General features: G+C 30.8%; 1 protein-coding gene across 18 annotated transcripts in view; it reads left to right on the plus strand.

Annotated features, from left to right (window-relative positions):
- Positions 1-13,662, plus strand: part of Patronin (calmodulin-regulated spectrin-associated protein patronin) — a 75,140-nt gene that overhangs the window by 42,939 nt on the left and 18,539 nt on the right. For 7 of the 18 annotated variants that reach the window (XM_075313030.1, XM_075313038.1, XM_075313040.1 and 4 more), the window contains 8 exons: positions 44-151; positions 2,116-2,262; positions 2,582-3,805; positions 3,974-4,498; positions 4,572-4,808; positions 4,873-5,062; positions 8,398-8,469; positions 8,896-8,967. In XM_075313030.1, coding sequence (XP_075169145.1) covers positions 44-151; positions 2,116-2,262; positions 2,582-3,805; positions 3,974-4,498; positions 4,572-4,808; positions 4,873-5,062; positions 8,398-8,469; positions 8,896-8,967 — 2,575 coding nt within the window. The remainder of the gene's footprint in view (positions 1-43; positions 152-2,115; positions 2,263-2,581; positions 3,806-3,973; positions 4,499-4,571; positions 4,809-4,872; positions 5,063-8,397; positions 8,470-8,895; positions 8,968-13,662) is intronic. The other 11 variants (XM_075313031.1, XM_075313033.1, XM_075313039.1 and 8 more) reach the window with 4 other exon arrangements.

Raw genomic sequence — 13,662 nt, forward strand, 5'->3', positions numbered from 1 at the left:
AAGCTTTCAAAAGGTTGAGTATTTATTGTTTTTTAATTTAAAGCTTAATCAAGATGATTTAATGGGTGAAGATTATATGAAATGGGAAACGATGAGTAATGATTCTAAACGCACATCGGATATAGATCCCAACGAATTGGATAAGTACCAGGTAAATTGTCTATTTCTCAAATGTGGACTAACATGGTGTAGGGAAGATTAATTTGAAAAAATGCACTGTGGCTAACACTAATCCAAATAAAAATGTTGTGTGGCTCCTCTTATTGTCTTAAACTTTGTGGAATTTGTAGAAAAAGAAAATGGGTAGCAACTCAAACAAATTTGAAATGTTTTTAAACCTGTGTTGTATTTTCTTGTAGCATAAACTCATAGCTGTAGTGTCTAAAAGTCTAGTTTTAGTCTCATTCGTGTAGAAAAGACGAAATTAAAACTTGGCATTCTTTGTAATTATGACTCAACCAAATCTAGCTAGAAATCTTAGATTTACAATTCTAAGTAACGATGTCATACATTTTTAGTTTCATTGGACTAAACTTTGTAGATTTCGTAATAAGTAGAAAAAATGGTAGCTTTCTAAAAAGTTGACGAGTGTTGTTTTAGCGTCTAGCTTTAGTGTTTACAAATCTAGCTATAATCTAACTTGATATTCTTTGTAGTTATGGCTTAAACAACTACATAGGCATTCTCATTAAATCTTCCTAGTAATCTTAGATCTACTATGATAAGTAAAGTTGCCATACATTGAACTAAACTTTGTAGATTTGGTAATAACTAAAAGAATTTGGTAGCTTCCCAAAAAGTTGGAAATTTAAAAATCAGTGTGTCTAATTCATGTAGAAGAGAAATTTGATATTTTTGTAGTGATGGCTTAACCAAATACAATTACATACATTCTCTTGAAAAATTTTTAGAAGTCTCACGGTATGGTCACTTTCGGCAAATTTGACAAATTTTTCTATAGAAAAAAAAATTGACAAAAGTTTCTATAGAAATAAAACTTTGACAAAATATTCTATAAAAATAAAATTTTGACTAAATTTTCTATAGTAATAAAATGTTGACAAAATTTTCTATGGAAATAAAATTTTGACAACATTTTCTATAGAAATAAAATTTTCACAAAATTTTGTATAGAAATAAAATGTTGACCAAATTTTCTATAGAATTAAAATTTTGACAAAATTTTCGATAGAAATAAAATGTTGACAAAATTTTCAATAGAATTAAAATTTTTACAAAATTTTCAATAGAATTAAAATTTTTACAAAATTTTCTATAGAAATAAAATTTTGACAAAATTTTCTATAGAAATAAAATTTTGACAAAATTTTCTATGGAAATAAAATTCTGACAAAATTTTCTATAGAAATAAAATTTTGACAAAATTTTCTATGGAAATAAAATTTTGACAAAATTTTCTATAGAAATAATATTTTGACAAAATTTTCTACAGAAAATACAGAAATAAAATATTGACAACAATTTTCTACAGAAATAAAATCTTGACAAAATTTTCTATGGAAATAAAATGCTGACAAAATTTTCTATAGAAATAAAATGTTGACAAAATTTTCTATAGAAATAAAATTTTGCCAAAATTTTCTATAGAAATAACATTTTGACAAAATTTTCTATAGAAATAAAATTTTGACAAAATTTTCTATGGAAATAAAATGTTGACAAATTTTTACCAATTTTCTAACAACATTTTCTATAGAAATAAAATGTTGACAAAATTTTTAATAGAAATAAAATTTTGACAAAATTTTCTATAGATGTATTTAGAAAATCTATATTTGATTTAATTTATTTGGTAACGTCTATAGAAATATCTATCTATTCTATAGAGATTTTAAAAAATCTAAATGTGATTTAATTTATTTGGTAATTATGTCTTATAAACTGGACACACAAGTTGTGTTTGTCAATCTCACTCCTTCAAGTCGTCATAGATTTTTCCGTTTTGTTGTAATTTTCCTGTATAATGGTAGTCCTCTATTTGTTTTGTGTATATGTATATTCCATATATTCCATAATCGTGTTTAACCATGCATTTTTTTGTATTAACTTGAGAAAACCTATTACAATCCTTTACCATCCATTACCATCATACAGCAAAGCATCGCTATTATGAATATGAATCTACAAGATATCCAACAAGATATACAAAGACTTGCTACCCAGCAAAATCAAATACAGGCCCAACAAATGCAAGCCCAACAGCTCCTGCAGGCCCAACAGATTGCGAATATGTTGAATCAGGTAAAGATTCTGCACCATCATGAAATCACTGCACCAAAAAAAATCTCAATATCAAATCAAATCAGATTAGAAAATAAGAACAAGAACAACACACCACATACACATACATACATATTCTTTTGGAAATCCAATACTCTATGTTGCTCAAAAATTGTTTATCGTTTGCTATGTTTTGTATTCTCGTATCCACTTGGTTAAAACTCCAAAAATAACAAAGCTTCAGCTTTTTAAACAAAAATTTTACAACTTTCCAGAATCTTTTATTATTTTCCATACAATTTTTATTCTTCTAATCTTTTGAATGTTTGACCTTCTCTAGCAACATCAAAACTTTGGATCGCAACAGCATTTGGCCGATCCTTATCCACCAAGACCTTTGCAACAGCAACAGAATTTTGGTTCCTCGCCACATTTGCCACAATCCTTTAATGCTGGCATCAATCCCTATGGTTCGCGACCACCCAGTCGGGATCCCTATCAACAAATGCAAACTATGCCCGTACAGTATATGAATGATGCAACGCCTCCCTATAATATATATAGTCAACAACCATCGATGGTGCCACAGAGCCAATATAATGCCATGCATTCGCATTACAGCGACAACAATGCCGTGCCTTATAACAACAACAACAGCAATCATAACTTTGGTGGTGGTGGTGGTGGCGGCGGGGGTCAAGCCTATAATAATCAAGGACCCCCACCACAACAATCGCATCATCCCCAACAACAACCATACATTCCGCGACAAAGTATTTACGATGATTATCCACCCCAATCAATGCATGGTCGTGAGCCAAATATGTCACCGCAACCGAATAACTATTATGGCCATGAACCGCCGCCACCGCCACAGAATGTTCAACAGGTGTACCCACCACCCACACAAAGAAGAACCTGGGGTCAACCCTCATTCGATCCCATGCAGATGGTGGATGTTAATGCCTGGCAAAGACGTTCACAAAAATCCGAAGATGGAGGACCCAGTTGGGGTAGTCCTCAACAGGACAATCATATAACAATGCAACATCGTTCATCGATCCATCAGAATGGCGATAGTCAACATATGCAAATGTATCCCGTACACTCGTCTCCCATACACAGTCAACGTTTATCCAATAATGGGGTTCAAAGGCAACAATCTATGACCAATCTGAGAGAGGCTAGATCACCCATTGTTATTCCGAAAGCTTCATCAGCGCCCACTCCCCCGGAGGATGTTATGGCACCACAAAGTATTTGTTTTATTGGTGACGAAGATGATATTGACGAAATCGAACGTAATGTAATAGAGAAAATGCAAACGACTGGCCTGTCGGAATACAGTTTTCCCATACATCACAATAATTCACACTCACAACAACAACAGCAACAACACCACTACCAACGTGATGATCGTGACAACATGTATGATGATTATGTTGGCGGTGGTGGTCAACAAGGCCATGACATGATGTCACAAAAATTAAATATAACCAGTGGCAATTTGACCTATAGAATTCCTTCACCACAACGTCCACATCTCCATCCAAATAGCTTCCAGGTGAGTGCTTCTATACTTAATATTTTCTATGACAATGTTTGGGGCAGATATGCCAAAGTTTAGGGCAGATATAATAAACTGACTGGTTTGGCTTTAGACTTTTCCATGAGTCCTCAGCTTTAATAGATCTTCATATCGCATTTGGATGACCTTTTTTTTCTTTTCCAGGATCCTCGTTCAGCTGAAAAGAATAACAGCGTTGAAAAGGGTTTCTACATATCCTTTGACGATGATCAGCCAAAAAAACCCAAACCACCTCTACGTTCCAAACGTTCACCAAAAAAAGAAAAGAGTTTAGACAGTGTAGATCACCAAGTACTAATTAATGCCGACTCAAGTTCCAACGATTATGGGGACAAAGAAGTGATTGAGCCAAAATTCAGACCAAAAGTTCATCAATTGAATTACAGCGATAGTGGCAGTAGTCCCAAATCAACATCGATGGATATCAATAAGGCCACCTATAATAAATATACCGACAGTCCCATACAACTAAGTCAGGTTATGTCTGCCGGTGATAATAAAAACTTTTCATCTACGTCAACGCACAACAATCAACCACAAACTCCTCCGCCTTCGGTAGCTTCCACATCGCCTACTCATGTCAGCAGTAGTACACCATTAGGGAATAATAGGGATAGTGCGAAAAGCAAAGCTTTAGTAATAGGCACTGATCCGACCAATTTAGATCCGGTAAGTGAAGAGGAGAGAAATGCACGCACAAAGAATTTGCCGCTAATTTACAAATTTTATATATTGTTTTTAGGAATCTGTGGATGAAATGGAGAGACGTAAGGAAAAAATAATGCTAATGTCTTTGCAACGTCGTCAACAGCAGGAAGAGGCCAAGGAACGTAAAGAACAAGAGGCAGCTAGAAAACGAGAATTAGAACGAGAAAAAGAAGAAGAGAAACAACGTAAAAAGGAAGAACAAATGGCTCGAAGAGCAGCAATTTTGGAACAACATCGTCTTAAAAAGGCTTTAGAAGAAGCGGAAAGAGAGGTATACATAATTTTGACAATGGGTTTGAATGTATTTTAATTTTGCGTTTTGATTTTCTAAATAGGGTAAAACAATAGATCGCAATGATATGCCGTTGAAATCCAGCACTCAAACAAATACAATGTCCCGGACACGTCAGAAAAGTACACGCCCTCGACCAAAAACAATACATGTTGATGATGGTTCTGTGGATATCAGTGAAGCGTCCAGTATATCTAGTCGTGGTAAAAAGGGTTCGAGTTCAAATATTACAGGTAATTTTTAAGAGACTTATCTTGCTTACTTGCTTGAAAACAAAAAGTTGTTAAAAGCTAACTTTGACTATAGGCATCTGTTTTATATCCTACACCACTGCATAGCAAAATTTTACAGAGTTGTTGGAAGTATGAATGGAAATTAACGAAGTTGATTTTTTTACTTTTCGAATTAGGGATTGCAATCAGAGAACACGTCGGCATTTTAACTATTAAAAATTTGGTGGGAAATTAGACTTTCGAATGGGTACTTCTTAAAATTTTGTTAACCCCCCAAGATAAAAAGGCAATTCGTCGATTTTTACTAACATAAAAGGTTAATTAGTCGAATTTTGCTAATACATCAAAAGACGATTGATAGTCGAATTTAAAGACTAACAAAATTTACCGTCTACATCTTGAATCGTTTTGAATTTTTCATTTTCGAATTCCTTTTCCTTATAAAAAAATAGTAAGAAAATGTTAATATAGGCCGGAACCGAGTATTGAATCATACAAAGGCAAACTTTGTGTCGAATTTTATATGCGTACTATTGCCAGTTGGATTTTACATAACCCTATTAAAATCGAGGTTTTTTACAAATTTAAATGGTCGTTGTTGGTATTTTGCATGCACACAAGTTATGGTTTAGTCCGATTTTTGCCACAACAAAATTATGCAATTTTTTTGAGTAACAATTTCAAAATGTTATTTTATAAAAAAATTTTAGAATACTCAATTTACGTTTTACAATTTTTTTAGAGTGGAAAACCTAAAATATTGCTACTCTAACCATCTCTGGTAATGACCGAAATCACGACTCTGTTACTCAGTTTTATATAGAAAGTCGATTAGTCGAATTTAGACTTTTTGATCCCTTGCCTACGTTGAGAAAAAAAATTACCCCAGAATTTTTTTCGTACCGCACATATGTACATGGGTTTGGACAGTATGGAATTTTCAGTAGAGGGTTCTGTCAGCTGGAACCTTAACAATCTTCTCAATTCATAGCTCTACTGGAGATACAAACGTGGAAATCGATTTGTTGTAAATAAATCTAAAGCGGACCTTAGACGGTCGGATAAACACTACGACAGAGGTTCGCCTATTTATTGTGTGTTCGTTCAAGTTTTACCCTCACACTGCACGAACAATTATGATAACAACATGAAGAAATAAGAAGAAGCATAAACACAAAAAATGAAGATGGACGAAAAGCTAGATGTAAAGCCATTTTTTAGTAAAAACGGAAGAAACAATAAAAATTCCAAGCTGAATTAGCGATCCCTCATTAATTTCATTGCAGAAATGCTTGTTTTAATTATGAAAATAAATTTGGTTTTGCTAATGTTTGGCGAACATCCCCTTACACGTGAAGATTTGTGCCTCCCAACCGGAAAAAATCAAAGTTGTTTTGATTTTATGCCAACACGTCCCCGCAACACACGAACATGACCTTATACTAGCGGATTTGTCGCCGCAACGTGTTGTGTCGCAGGGTTTATCCGACCGTATAAGGTGCCCTTAAGTCGACTTACTCTAATCTTCAAATTCGAATAATCGACTTTTGGTACTGGCCAAAACTGACTTTTGGTAATGACAAAAGGGACTTTTACGTTTGATATTAAACAAAATTGATTAAACAACTTTTGGTAGAGACAAAGTCGACTTTTGGTAGGGACCAAAATCGACTCATCGATAACGACAAATTCGAAAAGTCGACCAATTGACTTTTTGTTCTTTGGATTTGATTATATTTTATTTGACCAAATGACCAAAATCGACTTTTTACTTTTTTTTATATTTTGGAGAATAAAATTGTCGTTTGATATTAGACAAAATCGACAACTCTACTTTTGGTAGAGATCAAACTCGACTAATCGACTTCTAAGGACAAAGTCGACCTAAATAAAAAGTTTTTATTTCGTTTTGCCTTTTCCAAATCATAAAACAATTCTCTACTCAGAAAAAAAATTTTACTATTACAAATTTCAAAGACTATGTGATAAAAAATTTTACAAGTACAAAATTTGAAAGTATGTATGTCCCTACAGACTAATCGACTTTCTCATTTTAGGCTGACAACTCATCAAAAAGACAAAAGTCTCGGCGTCAAATATTGACTTTTCAATAATCCCAATCTTTGGATTTTCAAACTTAAAAAGACTTTTTCAAATTTGAAAGAAATCGATTTTTGCCTAAGCCAAAGTATCGAAAATGGTGAAGAGCTAGAGGATTTCAGCTTGTTAAATTTCTCCGCTTCTTTTAAGCTCCGTTGACCGTTGATAAGCAAATGGGACCAACATAAATTGCCCTTGAAAACAATCAGTTCTTCTCAGTTTCGTACCACCTGCCTTTGGATATTTTTTTTTTAATTGTTCTCTGAGGCAAAAGATGTCTTTGAAATATTGACGACTCATCTAGAAATCGTTGTGTGTTTCCCTGTTTTTGCGAGGACCCTTGTTGGTAGAGTGATAACACAACACAAAAATTCCAAATTTGATTTTGAACACTTTTTTTCAATTATGTGTCTTCTATTTTTCGCATGGCCATAGCTCGAAAAATGCTGTTAATTTTTATGCAGTCTTCAGCAAAACTGCAAAATTCAACGATCTGTCTTCATATAGATCCTTAGAAACTAACTTTTGCTATTTTTTTGCAACTTTAGTAAGTTACACTGGCTCTAAATTAGCGTTGAGTGTGACATGATACTCTCTTGCTGGTACCTTGTTTTATCGCCATGTCTAACATTGCGTTTAGATAACTTTTTAATATTGGCATCCGAGGCAAAAAAATCCATTCAGATACTGGTGGCTTCTGAAAATCACTGTTGCCTCCTGTTTTTTTTGCTTCTGGCTTGTTTTACTGCGGTAGAAAACCACTGAATATGACAGCCCAATTCGTCAAGAAGCCATAATTCTTTGCTATTGACTTATTTAATCATTATACCAGAAATTCACTACGATAACGACCAAATAAAACAATACTCAGAGGTAAAAAAAATCCAATGAAGATTCTCGAATCCTAGTCTCTTTCGTCGAACATTAGAAATATTTCAAACCAATATTAAAGCTCTGGCTGGTTTTGTGGTGTAGGTTATAAAGAATTGAAATGACATAAGCAAAATAGAAGAGAATACATGTGTGAATGAACAAAACCGTTTTTTGTGACTGACATGATTGATCTGTGTGCGTTTATATTGTTTTCGAATTTTTTAATTATTTTATGTATATACAATATTTTTTTTTTTAAATTTTTTATTGTTCAATTTAATTTTTTAATTTTAATTAAATTTCAATTGTTTGCATGATTCGTTATTACATTTTGGTTTAAATATTTCAAACCAAAAACCCAGGTTATGGCCTAAGTTCAAACTCTATGAGACGAGATTATTACCGAGGCTCTCAAGATTCCCTTACAGTGAAAGGTAATTACAGTTTTCTTTGTATTATTATTTTAATAAAAAAAATAATTTTAATTTCTTATAACATTGGCATTGGTAGTTTTTGGTTTTTCTAGACTTTCAAAACTTTTCGAAGAAATTTAAAATTTTATTATTTTACTTTTTTATAACTATGAATGAAAAAACATTGTATTTTATTAACCTTGTATTATAGTTCTTTTTTATTTAATTGATTATCATTTTTCTCATTAATTTTATTGGGCATGGCATATTTTAAACCTTAACAAATTACTTAGAATAATCTAAAGCTTTGTGATTTTTTCTTCTGTGTAAATTTTTTTTGGAGACTTGTATATTGAAAATAGGCTTTCGAATTACTAGCGCTCTCCTTGCCTAATTCATAAGTGTCTGTATTATATTGATCCATGTACATGATTTCTTTTTTATTAGAATCACCGGATGAATACCCGAGTACTAGTTCAACACCGATTGGACGAAGGGGATCATATAAGTTATCGAAAGGTTGGTGGTGGGCTATATATGTATATGTAACATAAATATCCAACAAAAAATATACAGAAATATTCCATATATAAAATACAAATGATATATGGCCACTATATATGTCTATATAATTATTTCTATTTTTTTTAAATAATTTAAAGTATTTTTGGTTGTATATTTTTTTTAATTCATTTAATTGATTGAATTAAATTGGTTCCTTTTAGTTTTTATTCTAAGTTCTTTTGAGGTTCAGTTTACACTTCTTCTGGCTTTTGTCTAATATCTTTCCAAACAAAATCTATCTAATCAAACACCTTTTGCAAAACTGATCTCTAAATATATGTGAACTCTGAGCAAATGCAAAGCACCCCCTGCAAAGCTACTGATTGCAAACAGTTAACACTTGGCTTCATGTTTATGATTTTTGTTCGTAATCCAATTAACTACAGCAGCACTATATTTTTAAGCAAATGCCTACCTACCTAACCATATAGTTTGCGCATGCTTCTTACATTGACATTGAGTTCTTCTTTAATCCCCATATTCGTACGTTCGTTCATTCGTCGTTCGTATGTTCCAAATACTGAATATTGATATATATTAAATGCCTAATACTATATAATATTTAGGATAAATATTGTAATTATTTTATATAAAATTATGTATTATTATAAGAAAAAAAAAACAAATATTTCCAACCGGGTTTAGGTTTGTTTTCTATTTTTTATTATTAAAAAAAAAATTATGAAATTATGGTTTTATGGTTAATTTTCAACAAAACAATGTTATATACATAATTGTATATACTTTTTTTTATAAGTATAGGGTAGCTGACAAGAAGTGTTGCCAATTCAAACGCGTGTATATTAGTAAAGGTATTTTTTATTAGAATACTAAAAATGTGGAAATTATCTAAATTTCAAAATCTATTAATTTTTTCTCGGTATAACCAATTTTTGCTGCACATCGTTTGTAATCTGTTGATATTATGGGTCATTTCCTCCCGTGCAATATGTGGATAAAATAAAGTGCGAGAAACATTTCGATTTCGCCACTATTCTCCACTAAAGGCTCTGCTGTATACATTTGTTTTGTCTTAGAAGCACGCTTGCCACAGTTAATAGAATTCTACTACTTTTACTGTTTGGTAGATTGGTAGAATTCTTGATGTTTTGGTAGATTTTGCAAAATATTCCTCTCCTTCTAAGAGTTACTTGACAAATTTTCTGTAAAAATAAAATTTTGACAAAATTTTCTATAGGAGTAAAATTTTGACAAAATTTTCTCTAGGAATAAAATTTTGAAAAAATTTGATCTAGAACTAAAGTTTTGAAAAAATTTGATAAAAATAGAAATAAAATTTTGACAAAATTTTCTATAGAAATAAAATTTTGACAAAATTTTCTATAGAAATAAAATTTTAACAAAATTTTCTATAGAAATAAAATTTTGACAAAATTTTCTATAGAAATAAAATTTTGACAAAATTTTCTATAGAAATAAAATTTTGACAAAATTTTCTATAGAAATAAAATTTTGACAAAATTTTCTATAGAAATAAACTTTTAACAAAATTTTGTATAGAAATAAAATATTATCAAAATTTTCTTTAGAAATAAAATTTTGACAAAATTTTCTGTAAAAATAAAATTTTGACAAAATTTTCTATAGAAATAAAATTTTGACAAAATTTTCTCCAGGAATAAAATTAAGAAACAAAATTGCTGCCTGTTCGTGGAATTTTCGTTCGCCTCGAGACGAACGAATCGTTAAAAATCACATGTTGATATCTTGAAACCCAGAATCTGTGGAATCGCAATTGTTTCAGTATTCGATTGTATATCATAAATAATGAGTTCATGCCAAATTTCAGGATTTTCTAGCAAATATATCTAAAGTTATTTTAGTTTTAATCTAGACGAACGAATCGTCTCGAGTCAATTTTGTGTTTCATGAACAGGCAGTTGATCTAAAAATTAATTTTTGAAAAAATGTTCTGCATTAATAAAATTTTAACAAAATTTTCTATAGAAATAAAATTTTGATAAAATTTTCTATAAAAATTAATTTAAAATTTTCTATAGTAAATATATTAAGTCAGAATATTTTAAAATTTTAATTCTCGTTTTGAGTCATACTCACACAAAAACATATTTTTTGTCTTTAATCACGAATTTAATTGTTCCAATTAATTTTTAATTGAAATGTCTTCAATCACAGAAATGATGAGTATCAATTAAAAAATTAATTGATAATATAAATTTTGTGATTGATTTTTGTTTCAATTAAAAAATTTGTTGAATCAATTAAATTTTTAATTGTATATTTTGAAAACTCAATTAAGACTTTAATTGGAAAAATTTTCATGAAATTTTGACAACATTTTCTCTAAGAATAAAATTTTGAAAAAAATTGATCTAGAAATAAAGTTTTGAAACAATTTGATCTAAAATTTTTCACAAAATTTTCTACAGAAATAAAATTTTGACAAAATTTTCTATAGAAATAAAATTTTGACAAAATTTTCTATAGAAATAAAATTTTGACAAAATTTTGTATAGAAATAAAATTTTGACAAAATTTTCTATAGAAATAAAATTTTGACAAAATTTTCTATAGAAATAAAATTTTGACAAAATTTTCTATAGAAATAAAATTTTGACAAAATTTTCTATAGAAATAAAATTTTGACAAAATTTTGTATAGAAATAAAATTTTGACAAAATTTTCTATAGAAATAAAATTTTGACAAAATTTTCTATAGAAATAAAATTTTGACAAAATTTTCTCCAGGAATAAAATTTTGATAAAACTTTCTATAGAAATAAAGTTCTGACTAAACTTCCTATAGAAAAGAAAATTTTCTATAGAAATGAAAATTTTACTTTTTCTATAAAGTCAATATTAAATCAGAATATTTTAAAATTTTAATTCTCGGTCATACTCACACAAAAAAATATTTTTTGTCTTTAATCACGACATTAATTGATCCAATTATTATACCCACCACCATAGAATGGTGACGGGGTATACCCCCGTAAGTTTGTCATTCCGTTTGTAACACATCGAAATATCGATTTCCGACTATATAAAGTATATATATTCTTAATCAGGGAGAAATTCTAAGACGATATAACGATGTCCGTCTGTCTGTCTGTTGTAATCACGCTACAGTCTTCAATAATGAAGCAATCGTGCTGAAATTTTGCACAAACTCGTCTTTTGTCTGCAGGCAGGTCAAGTTCGAAGATGGGCTATATCGGTCCAGGTTTTGATATAGTCCCCATATAAACCGACCTCCCGATTTGGGGTCTTGGGCTTCTAGAATCCGTAGTTTTTACTCCATTTGCCTGAAATTGGAAATCTAGAGGTATTTTATGACCATAAAGAGGTGTGCCAAAAATGGTGAGTATCGGTCCATGTTTTGGTATAGCCCCCATATAGACCGATCTCCCGATTTTACTTCTTGGGCTTATAGAAAACGCAGTTTGTATTCAATTTACCTGAAATTGGAAATCTAGAGGTATTGTAGGACCACAAATACGTGTGCCAAAAATTGTGAGTATCGGTCCATGTTTTGGTATGGTCCCCATATAAAACGACCTCCCGATTTTACTTCTTGGGCTTATAGAAACCGCAGTTTTTATTCAATTTACCTGAAATTGGAAATCTAGAGGTATTATAGGACCATAAAGAGGTGTGCCGAAAATGGTGAGTATCGGTCCATATTTTGGTATAGCCCCCATATAGACCGATTTCCCGATTTTACTTCTTGGGCTTCTAGAATCCGAAGTTTTTATCCAATTTGCCTGAAATTGGAAATCTAGAGGTATTTTCGGGCCATAAAGAGGTGTGCCGAAAATAGTGAGTATCGGTCCATAGTTTAGTATAGCCCCCATAAGAACGATCTCCCGATTTAACTCCTTGGGTTTCTAGAAATCGTAGTTTTTATCCGATTTGCATGAAATTTTAAATATTCTGATATTTTAAGCTCACAAAAACGTGTATCGGATTAAGTTTTTATCGGTCCATTTGGTAATGCCTCGATATAGACCGACTTCACTTCTTGAGGGTGTAGAAGGCTCACTGATCATGAAATGAAAATTGCTTGAAACTCAATGTAAAATTTCTAGATTTTATTTCTCGGGTGAAAATCTACAGATTTAAGATTTCAAATCAAGACGTTATTTTAAAATTTTCTTGCACACTTACAAGAGATGTTAATGATTCCTCTAAAACTCAAAAAAAAATGGTTCTTATAAATCCAGAATCTGATATAGTCTTCATACGTGAAATCTTTAAATTTATCTTCGGGAAGTGTCCTCAAGGCCTCAAGCCCTCCTGAAATTTCAAAGGAAACCCTAATATTTGGTTCATGGTGGTGGGTATTTAAGATTCGTCCCGGCCGAACTTACTGCTGTATATACTTGTTTTTTAATTGAAATGTCTTCAATCACAGAAATGATAGTATCAATTAAAAAATTAATTGAAATTGATACTATTAATTTTTGTGATTGATTTTTCTTTCAATTAAAAAATTTGTTAATTCAATTCAATTTTTAATCGAATATTTTTGAAAACTCACTTAAGACTTTAATTGAAAAAATGTTCATGAAATTTTTTTCTGTGCTGTCAAAGTCCAAATTTTGACAAAATTTTCTGTAGGAATAAAATTTTGACAAAATAATTAATAAAATTAAAAAAAAATTGATC

The sequence above is a fragment of the Haematobia irritans genome, chromosome 5 (assembly GCF_050003625.1).
Source record: "Haematobia irritans isolate KBUSLIRL chromosome 5, ASM5000362v1, whole genome shotgun sequence".
NCBI lineage: Eukaryota > Metazoa > Arthropoda > Insecta > Diptera > Muscidae > Haematobia > Haematobia irritans.